General features: G+C 59.5%; 1 protein-coding gene across 2 annotated transcripts in view; it reads right to left on the minus strand.

The window, feature by feature from the left end:
- The window catches only part of SHANK2 (SH3 and multiple ankyrin repeat domains 2), a 463,356-nt gene that overhangs the window by 138,331 nt on the left and 307,262 nt on the right, over positions 1-17,763 (minus strand). For both annotated transcript variants that reach the window (XM_047692580.1, XM_047692581.1), the window contains 2 exons: positions 4,595-4,677; positions 2,847-2,971 (listed from right to left, as the gene is read on the minus strand). In XM_047692580.1, coding sequence (XP_047548536.1) covers positions 2,847-2,971; positions 4,595-4,677 — 208 coding nt within the window. The remainder of the gene's footprint in view (positions 1-2,846; positions 2,972-4,594; positions 4,678-17,763) is intronic.

The raw sequence follows: 17,763 nt of genomic DNA on the forward strand, positions 1-17,763 counted from the left end.
TCACTGTAATTCCTGGTTTCATGAGAAGCTTTTACAAGGGACTCGAAATTTTTGCATTGCGGCAGAAGCAGGGTGCGGTAGGCAAAGAGACAGTCCCAATGGTCAGCATGGTCAGCAAAGAGACAGTCCCAACGACAAAGCAGCAAAGTCCTCCCCAGTGCTAAGGCAAGAGGAACAGAGTCCAAGGGTGAGCACCCAAGAAAAGCACACGCGACAAGAGACCCTTCACGACAGGCGTGGGTGATGCCAGCAAGATGACCAAGTCCGAGAAGGGGGAGGGGAGTTCAGGGGAGTTCAGGACTCTGAAGAGGGAACATCCGCATCAAAAGTTGTCCCTTGGTCTCCACATCCAAGCTGCAGCGTTTTTAAAGGAATGTAAACAACTGACATGTTCTGAGTTCCCTTCCAAAAGCAGCGAGAGATGGAGGCTGGCCCAGAGGGATACGGGGCGACGGCACACAGTCTGCCTGCCCTGGTGACCTCTGACCACGGGACCCTGCGCTTCACCAAGGCTCGGAAACCCCGTCAACTCCAGAGACGGCTTCTGGCCAAAATGCAGATTCACCCGAGACCCATGTGTTCATGGAGAACGCCCCTCCCAAGGTTGAAGCTTTTCAACGGAAAATGTGGAAAACGTCTGCTGGGAAACGACGCATCTCTAAGGCTGTGAGTGATTTCGCTTCTCCAGGGGTGAAGTCCGGCAGCGAGGAGAAGGCATCCACGGAGTCTCATCAAGCACCTAAGGGAGACTTTCTGAGTCCCCTGAGTCGCCTTGGAAATGCACTGGGTGGGGCCGGCTTCTAAGAGTCCAACCCCCTGGCCCCCCATTCGCATATGGGCCCCAGTAAGCAGCCCAGGGTGGCTGTGAAGGGCTCAGCCCTCCTGCGGGTCTTTGGGACACAGTCACACCCACACGGCATTACTGCATCTCAGAGACCGCCATTCCTAGAAGCCCAGAATTCGGAGGTTACCTCGGACGTAAACCTGTCCCCAAATGGCAAATGCATTTGCACATCAGAGGTTAAAAGCAATGTCCAAGGAGATGCTTTGGCAGCAGAAGCACAGGCACCCTTCATGCCCTAACTTCCACGGGGGCGTCCATCGGAGCGGGTGGCCGGCCTCCTCCACCCAGGCCGGGCGTGCGCTGCGGGTGCGTCCACCAACCCCGTGCAGCTCCGCTTCCCCGCAAAAGGGGTGGGGCCCAGCGCGCGCCCCGAGGTGTTCCCTTGTTTCCCTTACTGACTAGTTCATCGAGGAAGCCCTCCAGTGAGCCCAACAGCGGGCCACACACTTGCACGTGCAGCCTTCATTTATTATTTAAAACCAAGAACCAGCCTTGCCTGTGTCGACCTATTGGAGCCTCTGTCCCTGGGTCTGTCCTCTGTCACACATACACACACACACACACACACACACACGCACGCACGCGCGCACACGGTGAGGAGACTTACATCACAACTCCATCCTACAGAAGATGATTCAACCAGTCTCTGCATTTTTGTGAGGTTACAAATCGAGTTAACCCACGAAAGCACTGCAGGTTCCGGTCTCCACCGTTCTGGGTAACGTACCCAAGGTGTCAGCCAAACCAAGCTCTGATGGGTCAGGAAGAATTTAAATGTAGCTTTCAGAAAATAAAAGTGAGACCAACACAAGATACCTGGAAGAAGGTAAAGCACCTTCTCCATTTTCCTTGGCTCGCTCCCCCTCCAACGTATCTCTCCTGGATTTCCTTCGGTCCACCAGGCTGGAGAGGCCCTAAGGAGATCATGAGCCAACCTGAGCTCAGCCGCGCCCCGGGAAGCTCAGGCAGAATGGGGAGACCGGCCTCCAGCGTCTGGCTCGCCAGGGTCTGGGTCTTCAGAATGAGCAAGTGTCTGGCTGGCCCAGTGGCGGGGCCTCCCCTTCCCCACTCCTTTCTACCCGTACGTGCATTTCCAGAGCAGACGAGACCCAGCTCAGGGTTAGCGTCGAGGGATGCTTTCCTAAGAAACGTGAACTCCCCAGGAGGGCCCCGGAGCAAACCAAAGCCTTTACGAATAGTTTTTCCAGGGTACGACGTGCTTTTTCACTCTTAATGTTTCCAAAGAGTAACAAGTTCCTTTGCACAACAAGATTGAAAGTAACACCTCAACCCGCAAAAGGCAGGGAGCTCAGACGTGCTGGGAGCTCGGACACCTGTACACACCACACTGCTGACCCCAGCCAAGCTCAAGAAACACGGGCACTTGTGTCTCACGGGGTTCCTTCAAGGAAGAGAACGCTCCCTCCCTTCACCTCAAGCGAAAGCCAGTTTTCAAGCATCTGGATTTCGTCACTTCCTTTGTGTGCCTCTCGCACGTGGCTGCTTGGTCCCTGAAGGCCAGCGTCTGCCGGGCCAGTCACTACAACTTGCAAGTCACTGTCTCTCAGCCGCCAAGGTTGCAGACCTCGAGCAAACAAGAGCCACAGCACAGCACTCTCCGTCCGGCCCTTAAGGCACGAGAAGGGCAATGGCCCCAACCGGTGTCTATCCCTACAGCTACCAGTGAACCCCACGCAACGTCGTGGCAATCCCGTGTCTCTTCCTTCTATCTTCTACTTCAAGACCAATGGCCAATTCCATGACCATCTCCACCTCCCAAGAGTCACAGCCGAGGCCTTAAGACAGTCCAAACGCACACGTCCACCGGAAACGGCATCCCCAATGGATGGACCAGGAAGCAACCCACGAACGTGGGTCCACGGCAGCCTCCGTGAGTCCCCCTAGATCTGGCTCCACGGCCGCGAGCCAAGACCACGGACCCTAACCCTAAGAGAGGCGGCGCTCTCCCCAAGCGGAAAGATACAAACACCTGTGTCCCTACCTCAATCAGGAAGTCCCCGGTCCTCAGTCCGGCTTGCCACGCCACCCCTCCTTCATCCACGGACTCCAGGTACTGCAGGGCTGGGAACGCCGGCGTTGGCGTGAATTCTTCAATGGGCGTATCGGCTGGGAAGACAAGGGATACCTCAGTTCAAGCCTGGGTGACGTCTCCGGGTGGGGAGCCCCGGCCCCTCACGGGCCCCTGAGAGAAAGGGGGTGTGTGTGTCTCCCGTTGGAAGTGGGTGCTCGGGCCTGCTCTCCCCGGGGAAGGGCTTGCCACTCACAGTCATGGGCCAGCACCAACTCGAGCCATGAAACCAAGTGGAGTTTGGTGCTACCATGTCTCTTGGCCTTTTCGAAACCACGAGTAATGTGCTGTGCGTGTCTATACGTACACGCCTGTCATTTTCTTTAAAAGCATCAGTGACTAAACGTTTTCAGTTCTAAAAATGGAAAAGTCCCCCCCAAAACCACACAGAGCTCCAGAAACACCACACTGAACCACTTGCCAAATTTATAGCTACGTAGACTCGCAACCAAGGGAATTCAACTTGGAGCACGGACAGATCACAACGCTGACCCAGTGGGTGGCTGCGGATTTGGAACCTGCTTATGAATTCTGTCTACAGGGAGCCCGGCTCCTGGCGACCACTCTGCGGCCAGCACCCACGGGAAGGCTGGGCCCCCGCTCCTCGGCTGAGAGAGCCCTGGCTTGTGGGCCCCACACAGCTGCTGAGCAAAAGTCCGGGGCAAGAGATGGACTGCCCTGGGTAGTTCGGAGCGGCTGGGGGTGGGTGGGTGGGAAAAGGAAGATGACCCCAGCAGGGGGAGGGGATGGAACATCACTCAGACAGTCACGGACATGGACACACACACACACACATGGGGACAGATTCTTCTTTCATTTCTCTCTCTGGACAGATGGCTCCTGGCCAGCCTGAGTCTCGGGCAGGTGGGGCTCCCACCCAGGGCAGGAGGCCCTTCCTAGCTCAGGTGCAGGACCCCCGCACGGCACAGAGCCTCTGACATGAAACTTACACACGGCTTACCCACACACGCGGTGGACAGATGTCTCCTCTCACGGGGAGCTGATGCCATTTTGTTTTCTTTTGAAAGGGAAGCCCCCAAGTGAAGGGCCGGTGCGGGGGGGTGCACGGCCATGGAATGCGTCCCCGGAGCCCCCCACCCCAGGCCACATGACGTGTACGCTGCCGGCTCAGTCCATGGCAGAGGGGACCATCTTGCCACATTTCCTTTGCAAAGTCACCTTAGAGGCGGGCACACAGAGACGCCTGCCGCACTTGGAGCCGAAGCCCACTCCCAGAATGGGGCAGTTTCTAGACAGCTGAAACTCAGCACCGGGTCATTGTGGATATCTGAGACCAGGAGCTCCAAATCTAGCTACAGTTGCACTGAACTAAACCACAAAAGATACATTAAACCCACGATATTTTTTTTTTTTTTAAGAGTGGGGGGAGGGAGAGAGAGCGAGAGCAAGAGCTCGCTTGGAGCAACACTGTGTACAGAAAATTGAAAATATTCCTCAAGGAAGCCCCCATGTTTTCTGAGTAAGGCGAAATATGTTAAAGAACATGGTTGTCTAGCAACCAAGTGCCCCCAGGAAGAAGGCTTCCTTCTGAGCCGGGGAGCATTTTCATGCGGCGTGCGCGCACACACACACACACACTCGCACTCGCACTCGCACTCGCACAACGGGGGGTGCTCCCAGGCCGGAGCAGCCACTCTTACCTTTCGCCCCTCGGAGCACGAATCCGAAACCCTCATTGTCCTTCTTCTGCAGGACCACTGTCTTCTCCTCGATAATGCAGTCACTGTAGAGAGAATTCCGGGGATAGCGACCATTACTGTAACCCGTCATCATCACCGTGGCCGGTGCTCCGCCGGGAACGTTCATCATCCTGGCCGTTAATCACCCGGCTCGCCGGATCCAGGCAGCATGGAGGAAACTAAGCAGCACAGGGAGCAGGAGGCGCGGAGGCAGCTGGGGGGGCCGGCGAACGGGATAGGCGGGCTCGGCACAATGGGGCTCGGCGGGGGGGGCAGGCAGCGCCGGGGCCGAGCGAGCGAGCGAGCGGGAGGAAGGAGTCAGGCGTGGTGGGGAGGCCGCCAAGCCATGGCCACACTGGGCTGGCTCTGGGCACCCAAAGGCAAAGAAAGTAAGCGGCCCGGAGCCACGGGGGGCAGGGCCGCCAGGGCGCCCGGGCCGACGCGTCTTCCAGGGGGGCCCACTGAAAGCGGCCAGAGGAGAAATGAGGCAGCAGGTTTTTCTTCTTCTTCTTCTTCCTGAAGGGGTTTTCAAAAATCAGATTCTATTTGCTCTCCGCACGAGCCAGAGCCGAGACGCAGCGACCCCTCCCTCCCGGTCCGAGAGAGTGTGGTGTCCCCACCATCGCCACGGAGCCCACGGAGCCACAACGCCACAGCTGGTGCTCGGCGGCGTCATCCCGCACAGAGAAGCCGCAGGCTGGCGGAGGGGGCGGCCGGGGCGCTGCTGGGGGGTGGGGGCTCCCAGCAGGAGGAGGCAGGTCACTCCGGCGACACCCAAGCCACCAACTGCACGGCCTCCTGTAGGGGACGATGAGCCGTGGGGACAGGGAGAAGGGGGCTCAGGGGTTACCCTCCTTGAGAGACCACCTAAAGCCACACCGCCTGCCTCTTGGCACAGCATTTTTTTTAAAGGAAAGAAACGCGAAAGCTCCAACTTTGCTTCAGCTGCCAAAGCCTCCCATCGCGCACAGTCAGGGCGCTTTGCCACATGACTGTCCACCCCCAGAGGCACCCGGGGGCGCGGGACGGAAGTGGACTTCCTGGCGGGCCACACGGCCGGGGCTGAACGGTGGCCCTCCCCACCGCCCAGGGCGGCATCCCCTCCCCCCCGTCCCCAGGACTCGCTGCTGCCCCGGAAGTAAGTCGGCAGCTGGAAGGCCAGGCCACTGCGCAGGGAAGGAGGAGGGGCGGGAGGGAACCTGGAGAGGCTTTCTCCAGGGTCCTAAGGGGCTGGTCTTGCATGGGAGGCTGCGGGCCAGAGGTCCTGAGGAATTCAGCAGCCCCGGTCTCAGCGGGGCAGGCCAGGGGACGCAGCTGGCAAACAGTGGGAGCAGCGGGGAGACAGGCTGGAAGTGACAGACAACTGAAGGTCAGCTTTGTCCAGCACTGGACTCACAGCCCACCGGGAGCAGCTTAGCCGACCCAGATCGGGCCCCAGGAGGACAACGGACAGGGGCACCTGGACAGAGCGTTGGGCTGCTAAGAGCTCTTCAGGGCCCAGATGAGGCAGGGGAGCCTCGGAGAGCTCGGGGGACACGGCCGGAGAATACACACGTGTCCTGACCTGCTCTGAGCTCCTGGCCTTGCGGCAGACAAGCATGCAACAGAACTTGTTGGGGTAACCCTGTCTTCCAGCAAAGGGCAGGCTGAGTGCAGACACTTACTTTCACAGCCAACAGCCCGTACAATCTGGGATGACAGGTTTAGGGTGGTCTCGTACTCGAGGAGGGGTTTTGTCCCTGTGCTCTTGCTCTGCCTGCTACCCTAGGCACAGGGAGCCCTGGCTCTGGGAGCCGGGCCGTGACCATGAGCCCCTGGCTCAGCCCACTGAAGCCCATCAGAAAGGGGACTCAAGCAGGGTCAGGAGTCAAGGGCCCTGGGAGCCTCTGGGCAGGGTCCCATGGCTGGCCTGGCCTTTCATAGGTGACAGGGATCCCTAAATCTCTAAGCCTTGCCCTCGCATTACAAGGCGGCAAGAAGCCACCGTGAGGTCAGATGGGGCGATTCCCAGGGCGGTGCGGTGGGCCGGGGGCCGGGGAGCCGCCAGCGGCCCGCAGAAATGGCAGCAGGCTGGTGCTTAGCCAGGATCTGGGGAACCACAAGGCAGGATGAACTGGGGGCAGGTGGAGGCTCTGTGGTGAGTGGACCCTCTGCCCGGCCGACCACCTTCCTGTCTCCACAGCCTCGCCCAGCCAGGACGCAGACCTGGACTGCCTGCCCACGTGCCTCGCTTCCGGCTGGACGGCTCAAGGGGGAGGGCCCTGGCCTGGTGGCTCCCTGGGGCTCCGGCTGCTGTGCCCCACTTTCACCCTGCGCTGCTCTCTGCATGAGTAGCCGCTGGCTAGCAGCCCCCGAAGTGGATGCCTGCCCTTCGGGTCCTGGTCCCCATCTCCCCTGGGCGCATAAGCAGCCCCCGACCCCACCCCTTATCCTGTATTCCAGGCGGTGGCCCTACTACGGGCCAACTCTCGGCGGGACCAAATGCTGCCTCGGGCTTCGTGTGGCTCGCAGGCGACCATATGTTTTGTGCCGGCTGTGCCCCACAAAGGGGAGCTTGCCGGGGCCGTGCAGCGCCACTACCCCACTGGCCTCATGGGGGTGGTCTGCTGGGCCGGGCGAGGCTCACACAGAACTCAGCTCAGATCCCAGCTGTGCTCAGACCAAGGTCACTCTGACCTTCACAGCCTCAGCGTCCTGCTCTGCACAACAGGGTGAAGGGCAAACCACGCCCTGGGGGCTGAGAGGAGTTAGCGACAGAACCCCCCGCAGCCCAGGCACGCAGCACGGGTTAGTGACGGCGACCCTACTCGGAGAGGGTTTGCTCGTGCCAACCCCTCCCTCTTCTCCTCCTTCCCGGGACCCCCCTGGGCTCCTGAGCCCACAGTGACCCCAGCCAGTTAAGTGGAGACAAGGGTATTTGCCTGGGAGGCACTTTGGAGAACAACCGGGACAAGACCCCGTAACAGGGAAACGGCCCTCTTGTGCCCCATCCCCCGGGAGATGTGGGTCCTGGACAGCACGACCCTGGACGCCCACAGCGCCCAGCACAGGGCGCACCCATTGCGACTGTGGACTGCTGCAGGACAGGTGTGAATACAAGGTGGGTGTCAAGCTTGGGTGTGTCTGGGGAGGTGACGGAGGAACACCACTGGCCGTGAAGGGTCTCCATGCACATGCCTCCCACCCGGACAATCCCGGGGTGCTGGGTCGCACCCAGAGGGCAGGAGCAGCTCCCGCACGTGGCAGGCTGGGCCCGGGCAGCCCGAGGCATAAGTAGGAGGGAAGTCCCAGGCGGTTAGAAACGTACGGCCTTTGTAGCAAACCGTGGAAAGCCGCAGGAGCTCCGAACGCGGGCATCGCTCCCTTGAAACAGGAGCTCACGTCTAGTTTCATCCGAAGGACACCAGCGTGCCACATTCCCTCTACCCCCACGAATCGGACTGGGCATTCCCACCCCTGGGCCTCCGGGAGGAACCTGCCGGAGATAAGACACTGTCAGGAGGCTCCTGAATCTGGTTTATGAATCTGAGAGCTGTCTCAGGCCGACAGCCACGGCCACACGCAGCAGCTGTGGCCGCAGCCCCAGAAACCGGGGGCCACGCCACCTCCTCCCGGCCGTACACCACCAGCCCTGATCCCCAGATGCACATCAAATGCCCTGGGAGCTGCCCGCATGGGGACACTGCCTTGGCGCCCACGCGGGTCCCATGCTGCTGAACTTGGGGCCACCCGGTCCCTGGGGACACAGTCTGGTGAAACCAGAAGCCCGGCCCCAGTGATCACCCTGCACCCCACTTTGCATCCGCCCCCACCCCAGACCCCAATCACTGCCCGTCTTCATGCAGCTCTCCCCTCCCCCACCCCCGGCTCGTTTTCATTCCCTGAAATGCTCTACTGTTGGCCTTGCCTTTTACCCGAGTGCTCCCACGTGGGCCCTTCATGACTCACTGCCTTGTGCTCCATGTTCCCTTGGCCTGCCATATCCTCCCTAACACTGGTCAACTCACAGGCTCTCTGCTCTGGGCTGAAGCCATCCCAAACCCTCCCAACGACGGTCAGTGTCACACCTTCTCTCCCTGAGGGTGCCTTCGAGCCAGGCCCAAGCCTCTGAGGGGACCCTTCTCACCCACTAACCCATCGACCGTGGGCTCCTTGGGAGCAAATGCCAGTGCCTTTTTCCTCTTTGAATCTCCCTAAGTGCACAATGTTCCTTCTTGGTGAGATTCTACCTGGGTTTGCTGACCACACACACACACACACACACACACACACATGCAAGCTAGCTGAGCTGTCTTCAGACGTGTTTTCTGAGTGGGGTGGAAAGGCACTTTAATGAACACAAAATGTACCCTTCTTTGCCAGTTTCCTGTAGCAGGAGCTACAGAAGGCAAAGCTTGCAGGCATCGAGCCCCACCAAGTACAGTTGGGCAGGCTGTGCACAGTGCAACTATAAAGGCTACCATTTAACATGATGACCATCAAAGATCCCCATATTTATTATGGTTATTTTGGCACAGACGGAAGTAAAGTGCCTTGAGGAAGGGGCAGGTAACCTTTACTAGCTCATACAAAGATGGAATGTAGGTCACTGGCTGCTTTGAACAATGTGAGAGGTAGCCACTGAGAACCACATCTACACTGGGAGACGACTCCGTGTCGAAGTTCTCCTAGGAGCCACATGGTAGAGACCAGGAAAGGTTTCCATGTTCTCACTCACCCAGCAGTCCCACTGCCCACCATAGCCATGAGTTTACTGAATGTCCCTGGAACAAGACAAGAGAATGATGGCAATCAAGGCTGGCCACACAGTGGGCCCCAGCATCCCCAGCCCACCAGCGGGGCTGAGCACACTCCTGGCGTCTGCCTCTCGGGACCACAGGTGTCCAGGCATCCGTGGTTTTAACTATGGCCCGAGGTCCACTTTCTCCCAGCAGCCCCCCCCCCACCGGCCTACCCAGCAGCCCCTACCCCCCCCACTGGAAGGCGGCCGTTCCCCTGGTCCGGGAGGCAGCAGGTGCCAGGCAGGAACGCCGGCATTTAGGGTTTATCAGCCCGAACAAGCTCCCTTGGCAGTGGTGTCTGGTCCTGGAGGAACCAGGAGAGCCACAGGAAGCCAGGCCTGGGGTGGCCGAGATGTGTGAGCACGCAGGGCCTTGGGCTGGCTCTGCCTGCCTTGTCTCTCATGGGAAGGATCACGAAGGGCGTCTGAACCTTGGGCACAGGGACTGTTGGGGTAGACCAGATGGCTTCCCCCGGAGCTATCCGGGTCTGGACATCAAGTCAGACAGCTACATTTCTCTCTTGCTCCATGGGGACGGGGTTTTGGTGCAGGGCTGAAGGTCAGAAGCAGTTGGGAATAGGGGCTGAGCTACGCTCATTAGTATGAGAACGCAGCCACAGCTCACTGAGTACCTACTACGTGCCAGGGAATGGACTGGATGCTTGGCACTTAGCAGAGACCAGACCAGGCCCAGTCTGGGCCTCATGGAGACGTGTGGTGTGTTGAATGGTGGGCCTGCAGAAGATGGGCTCAGGTCCTGACTCCTCGGACAAAGAGGGTCTTTGCAAGTGTGCTTAGTTAAGGATCTGAAGATGAGATCCCCCTTGGATCTAGTGAGGGTCCTAAAACCAATGACTGGTCCTTATAAGGGAAAAGAGAGGGAGATACGGGGCACAGAAGCACCTCCGTTGGAGAAGCCAGGTGAGGACAGACACCGGCAAGGATTGGGGGACGCAGCTGCAGACCAATGAACACCAAGGATTTCTGGCAAACGCTGGAAGCCAGAAGAGCTGGGGAAGGACCCTCCCCCGGAGCCCTTGGAGGGTCACAGCCCTGCTGACACCATGAGCTCAGACTTGCAGCCTCCAGAACGGGGAGAATGCATTTCTGTATCCTCAGCCCATGGTCATTTGTGACAGAGGCCTCGGGGAACTCTCACAGCAGGCAAGCAGGAAGGCAGTCCCAGGAGTGTATGGAATACAGCGCTGTGAGAACCAGGCTGGGGACTTCCTGGAGGAGGAGGGCTAACGCAGGAGCAGGAGTGAATGGGTCAGGAGGCTGGAGAGGTACGAGGGAGAGGAGAACATTCCAGAAGGAGGTGGAACCACACGATAAATGTTCTGAGGCACATCAGGAGAGGCCAGAGAAGACAGTCACATGGGGCCGTGAGTACCTGCCCACTTGGAGCTAGGTGTGAGGGACGCAGCTAGGCAGTGAGAGGCTGGGGTGCAGGCCCAGGGCAGGCCCTGCTGCTCCCCAGTGTCACCCAGAATGGCTAAAACGAGACAACACCACAGTTCCACTGTCTTCCACTAGCCCTTTGTGGCCAGGCCTGTGCCTCGTTGCAGCGACCCAGAGGCGGCCAGCACACGGCCAGCACACATGGCAGGAACGACCACGCCCCACGGAAACAATTCACACCCAGCGTCTGTGGCTGCTGCTGGTGACACCTGTCCTAAGCCACCAGCATGAACCGGATGTCAGACGAGGCACCAAGGCAGGAGGGTGCTGTGCCCAGAGTCAGCGGGAGCCGGGCGTGTTGACCCCTTCGGGGTCATGGGAGCGGGGGGAGGGGTGCAGAGTGCCGGCTGGGAGGCAGCAGGGACGTTTCAGCAAGGAAACAACCCAGCCCCCGGTGGCCTCAACGCTTTGTGGGGCCCCACGGACGTGCTTGTGACCTTGGAAAGCAAACCCCACCGACTGTGGGATCCAAAGAGCAGACAGCCACGTGCAAATCGGCCCGCGCTTAATGGTCTCCGAAACCTAACGTGGGGTCCACCTCACGGCTCACCAAGGTCTGTATCCACAAACATATCGCCGCATGCAAACACCAGGGGCAAGTCCGATCTTCTCAGCTAGAACGACTTTTTGGGTAAGCAGCTGCGGCAAAGAACTCGCAGGACCCTCAGGGGAATTACCGCAGGGAGCTACTCACAGTCTTTGTTCAAAGACAAAATTCCCCAGATGGTAGCAGAGCTTGTCCCTGGCGAGGTCCACCCATGCGGGCCGTGCAAACAGGTGGCGGGTCCGGGCTGGGGCCGCTGGAGCAGTGGTGGGGGTGGGGCGGCAGAACCTGGGGACCCCCCCTGGGGGACTCCTGTTAGGGAGGCTGGTGCACGTATCATAAGAGGCGGCTGTGGAGGGAGGGTCCCCGCCCTCTCCAGGGCAACACGACGGAAGCCAGAGAGAAGCCTCGTCTCAGTCACTCCCCCAGTGAACGCATTTCGGTGACAGCCTGATGCAGGCAGGAACTGGGACACTATTAGAAAGAGGGACCTCCAGGGATCAGGAATGACAGTGGCTGTCCTAGAAATTTCCGGGCTCTGCCAATCAGGAAGGATGAGGCGACACACAGAGCCTGTCAGCTCCTCTGAGTGGGGTGCCGGTGGCCTCAACAGGTGTCCCAGCTGGGCAGAGATGCCAGGCATGGGCAGGTGGCCCAGATCACTGCGGCGGCTCTGGCTGTAGGGCAGCACAGAGGGCCGCTCCACGGGCGGGCAGGGGCAGAGCCGGGGCTCATCCTTGGGAAGGCCTGGCAGTCGCGAGCAAGCGGCGGGGGCGGGGGGGAGGCAGTGTTCCCCGAGTCATCTGTCACTTGCTGCTGAGCTAGTGCCTCTCAGCCCTTGTCCACACGCGCTGACACTCCCTGCAGCCTGCTTCCTAGCCAGGAAGTACTTGGTGCTGCCGTCTTGCTGCCCCCACCCCCAGCCCACGCCCCCACACAAGCAGGAGGCTGCACAGTTCCCGGCGAGATGAAGCCGTGCGTGCGATGCCATCTTGGTGTTCTGTGGCCCGAGCTGTGCACGGCGTCACATGCAGGAAGTTAGGAGTGGGGACAGTTCACTCACAAATGACGCTGCCCCGGCTCCTGGGAGCCCATCTTGATCCACGGGCGGGGAGGCGGTGTCCTTTCTTGGGGCACCGGTGAGGACACGGGCTCCATCCCCACGGAGCTCACACACCCACTCAGCAGAGACGGGGGATCCGCGTCTCCAGATCGGCAATTATGAAAACACCCTGCCTCGCATGTCTCCTCATCGCTAACGTGATAAGCAATACAAGTTTTTCCTAATAGAAGCAATAATGTGCAAAGAACTTGATTCGAATTAAATTATCTCATTACTTTGTAATAAATCACCCCAAAGCATTTCCTGAGCACTGCCAGGCGTGTTACCTGCCAACGGTGGCTGCTGGAGAAGACAAAGATACGGCCGACATGCGTTCAAAATCATGACGGGAGGCGATCGTCGCTGCCCGAGGAGGAAAGGAGATGGGGTCTAAAAGGGGAGACAGCTGCCTAGGAACAGGAAAGACTTGTCTAGAGGCGGGGACCCCAGATGGAAGTGGGACTTTGGACAGGACCCTCACCGACACTGGGCTGCAGTTTTCCCGTAAGATGCAAAACTGGAACATCCCAGTAGGTGCTGACCTGATGCTGGTGGGACCATTCACGGTGGAGGGTCCATGAAGCTGGGGGGGAAGATCTGGCCAGGGCCACACGGCTCAGCCATCGCATGTCTGACTTATCCTTTGCCTTTGGTCCTAAACTGAATATTCTTAAAAAAAAAAAAAAAATCAGGGAAACAGTACAACAGCCTGACATTTTGCGAGGAGTGCGGAAAGTGGCCGTTTGTGACTTTTCTTCCTGCGGGAATGGCAGTGGGAGGCCAGGCCTGCCCCATCTGTTGGTCTTGAAACTTGCCCAGAAAGACCACGCTGAGGAGGCTGCGGGGCAGGCCGTCCCCAAGTCCCTCAGGGAGCAGCGGACAGATATCGTCCACAGCTCTAACCGGAAGCCGTGTCTTTTCGTGGGAGCCAGACCAAACGCAGGTACCACTCGGTGCTCTTGGCTTTGGAGGGGGGCTGATCTGGGGCTGGGTGAGGGGCTTGGGGGTCCGGCTGGCCAGTCAGATAGCACTGACCCCTAAGGTGAGGGAGTGAGACACCAGGCCAGGCCCTGGCTGGAGGGTAGGCCTGGCCATTGCTACCATCCAGCCGCTTCCCACAGAACATCTCGTTTCTCTTCCCAGGGCTAGTGCATACAGGAGAGGTTGCCTTCACCAAAGGACCGGTTCCAGAAGTTGCTCAGAGTATGAAGTAGACACATTTTCACGTGGAGCACCTGCATACGTCCTTCGAAAGGGGCTCTGCAAACATTCTAGAACAGGGGTTGATGAACTCTTTCTGTAAAGGGCCAGAGAGTAAATATTTCCAGCTTTGCAGGCTCTGTGGTTCCCGGGTGCAGCGACCCACTCTGCTACTGGTGGCTCAAAGGCAGCCATGACACTATGTAAACGATCCAGTGGGGCTGTGTTCCAATAAAGCTTTATTGACACAAAGGGGCAGGGGCCGGATTGGGTCCTTGGGCCACAGGTTTTAGAATCATGCTCTAAATATTCTAAAGACACCTGACGCTAATCGTGAGCGTATGTGAGTGACACATAACTCCCCTGTGCCCACGCGTCATAAAAGCCGGGAGAAGTCTTCGTCCCACAGAAGCCATACTGTGTCACTGTCCACTGGTACCAAGTTTGACACAACAACTGAGCTTCAGAAAAGACCCGAGGACAATGCTTTTGAGAAATGAGGTCATCTACCAGACGTCCTAGAAAGATTCAGGAAGGTGGAAGGGAGAGGCCTCCCCGAAACACAGATGCATGCCCATCCTGATGAGCAGAGCCAACACTAAGGAGGCCCAGCCTCTAAACATCGTGTGTGAATGTTTTACCGCTGAAACGGTGCGCTTAGCTAGGCAGGTGCTTTCCAATTTGCATCTCAGTTAACGGACCATCTGCCCCAGGAGAGGGTCTTCTAGGGCGCGGCCGAGGTGTTCTCTTCTTGGAACACTGTGTGCTTGCCGTATGCCGAACTCCTATTCATTCCTCAAAGTCCACTTCAGTAGCCACCACCTCCAGAGAGCCCCATCTCCCCCACCCCTGCACGCCCGGCTCATGGTGCTCCCCACAGTCGCTTCCCACGACAGAGGCAGGAAGAGCCAGAGACTTGCTCTCAGCCTCCCCTGCCGTTATGAATGGTCACGGGACATGGTTTGGGGCTGTGAGACTCGAGGGCAAGATTTTCCTCGTGGGAGAGATTTAGAGTGGGGGCTTCCTAGTTTCTTTTCTTCCCCTCAATCTTTGCTCGGGATCTGCTCTGAGGGCATGACCCTCAGAGCCACGGCCACTGTCTTGCAGACATGAGGGAGAGGCCAAGAGGCTCATGGAGACGCTGCTGAGCCTCACGGTGGACCCTAGACGTGTCCTCCTCCAGGCCTGCCACGGACGCCCCGGCCACCGTGAGTGGGCTCCTGTCCTTTGCAGCCAGAAGCTTCCTAATGGGGATCTGGGGGCTGGAGCAGGGAGGGCGGGGAGGCTGCCTGTCAACGAGATCTGAGCAAATGACCAGAATCCGGATGCTGAGACTTTCCGGTAAATCAAGCCTCCTTCAAGCTCTGCTCGGGACGGGAGAGACGCATCCAGACCCCTTCTTCTCCAATGGCTGCTCGTTAGCCACAAGGGCTCAGGATGCCCTGGAGACACGCACCCGAGACCTCGTGCCGCCTTCCACTTCCCTGGGGAAGATTTAATTATAGCCCTTCATCACCGATGGACTCGGTCTGGAAAGCGGAGGCCACAGCTGGGGAGTCGTCTTGATCTCGGCCACGACTGGCATGCCGTCAGCCACACAAGGACTCCGGAAACACCCCAGCGGCTCCTCGGTCCCGAGGCTAAGCTCGTGCACCATGTGGCGGGGACAGACAGACACGGCGCATGTGGGAAATTTCTGAAGCTCCAGCCAAAGTCAAGGACGTTAGATGGAGGGAACGTCGCCTCGGTGTGGACTGGCCTCTGGCCCGACAGAAGGAAAAATGGCAGGCTGAGGCCTGCACCCAACCAAGTCAAACGTGGTCTGCCAATGGGGTTTCGGTTCTGGAAAGCGACCAAAACGGGAAGTGCCCGCCGTACGGCTTGTCTAGCCAAGCCCCGCGAGTCTTCCTCTTGAAACTAGCAAGTGCCACGGAGCCTTCCCCCTCCTCCAAGTCCCAGGACACGTGGTGCGTCCCCCTCGACCACCACACGCGACCACGGTGTCCTCCTGGCTGCAATCCAGCCCACCATGCCCTTGACCTCCAGGGCTGGCTGGGGCAAGGCTCAGAAGTCAGGCTGCTCCCGGGCGGACAGACGCTCTGTGCTCCGGTCCCTGGAGGCCGCTGGTGCGGACACTCACTTCCGGCCAAGAGCTGCTCCCAAGGAAGATGCCAGAGCAGAGCAGGCGCTCGTCCCCAGTTGTGTCCCTTTTCCATGCGGGACGTACCCCTCCATCCGCTCCCTGCCACGCCTGCGCCTGCCTTCTTGGGGCCATTTCCCACGGCACCCGGACGGCGCTGTTGGAGCCGCGCGCTGGCGGATGCTCCGGGGATGAAGTCAGCTGGCCGCCAGGCCGCAGATGGTCTGCGTTTCCGGGGGGCTTCCAGGGGTCTCCCCTGAACTCCCCAGGTCTTTGGGATTTCCTGATTGCCCCCACCCCTGCCACGTGCCTCATTATTCTTTATTAAAGCTGGAGTCCCAGCACATGGCCGGCCATTCCAGGCCATCCATCTCGTCCTCCTCTGTGCTGGGGCTGCCGACCTGCTCCTCACCCCTCCGGCGACGGTCCGGTGGTTCCCAGCCTGCCCCGAACAGATCCCTTCTCGACCACGATCCGGCTTCCAGGGGCTTGTCTCCAGGGCCGGGCTACATCTGTATCTGTCTTCCTCCCTCCCTCCCCGTCTTCAGATAGCCAGCCTGGCTTCTGCCCCCCATCTCCTCCCCCCTTTCCCCAAACGCCCCAACACTGACCCTGCTCAGCCAGAGGATCTCGGGATGTCTGAGTTTATCAAAGCAGATCCCAGCCGAACGACCCTCACAAGAACTTCCCTCCCGCCTCCCCTCCCCCACCCCACTCCTGAGGCAGGAGCAGGTTCCGGGACGAGCTGCTCATCGCGAGGTAGACAGTACAACAGTCCCGTCTTCACAACACGCTGAACACCGTGTGAAGCCCCACAGCCCTTCCCTCACGTAGCAAACTTAGGAGGGAGGCACTGCGTCCTTCCCCACTTTACAGACAAGGCAGCAGTGGCTCAGAGAGGTTCGGGGATGAGCTGAAGGTCACACAGCTGGCATGGGGCAGAGCGGGGTCTCTAGAGTCCTGCTTTCGCCTGAAAGGAGCCAAGTCCTGCCTGAGCACAGGGGAAGCCTGTCCTTTGCCCTTGGAGGGAGGACATGGGGCTCCTCCCTGGGCCTCCTGGGACCTCTACTGAAATGTGCACGGTCCGGGGCAACCCTTCCACACCCAGCAGGACTTGGAGACTGAGGCCCACCTCCTGTCTTTCCCCTGTGCCTGGTGAGAAGTGGGACCAGAGCCTTACTCCCGGAGCAGAGAGGGAGTGGTTAGGACGGGATGGTGACTCCCCTGAAATGCCTCCCTGCCTGTTCCACCTGCCCCCGCCCAGCAGTCTGTTCCGTTCACCCCACAGCACTCCTGAGTGGCTGAAATGATGTCGTTTTCCCACATGTCCCTGGAGCCACCCCTCCCCCCTCATTAGAAAGGGAACCCCAGGAGGGCAGGGTGCTGTCTGTCCTGCTGGCCATGCACCCCTGGGGCCTGGAAAGGCGCTGGCACTATGGGGACGCAGATTTCTTCTGTTGGTGACCTCGGGGAGGCCCCTGTCAGAGCCTTGGTCTGGCCCCAGAGCTTCCCTCCACTGTGGACACAGGGGCCACCGCTGCCTGCCACCCACCACGGAGCCTTGTGCAAGTCAGAGCAGGCGCCCCTCCCTCAGGCCCTGACTTAGGTGTGTGAACACGTGTGAGATCCATTTCCAAATCCACAGGGCCCAGGGCATGAGTTTCACCTGTGGGGGCTGAACAACCCCCTCCTCCCCCACCCCTCCCCTGGGAGCTTTGCTCTTCAGGCCTTCAGGCGCGAGGCCGGCAGGCGAAGGGGCTGGGAGTGCGAGCGGGAGCGGTGTCAGGTCAGGTCTCGGTCCCGGTGCCTGTCTGGGCGCTCGTCTGGGGGCCCGGGTGACCAAGGGAGGATATGTGTGTGGGTGTGCAGTGGTGCGACAGCAGGCCCGCCCCAAATGTGGGAT

Source organism: Lutra lutra, chromosome 10 (genome assembly GCF_902655055.1).
Source record: "Lutra lutra chromosome 10, mLutLut1.2, whole genome shotgun sequence".
Classification (NCBI taxonomy): domain Eukaryota; kingdom Metazoa; phylum Chordata; class Mammalia; order Carnivora; family Mustelidae; genus Lutra; species Lutra lutra.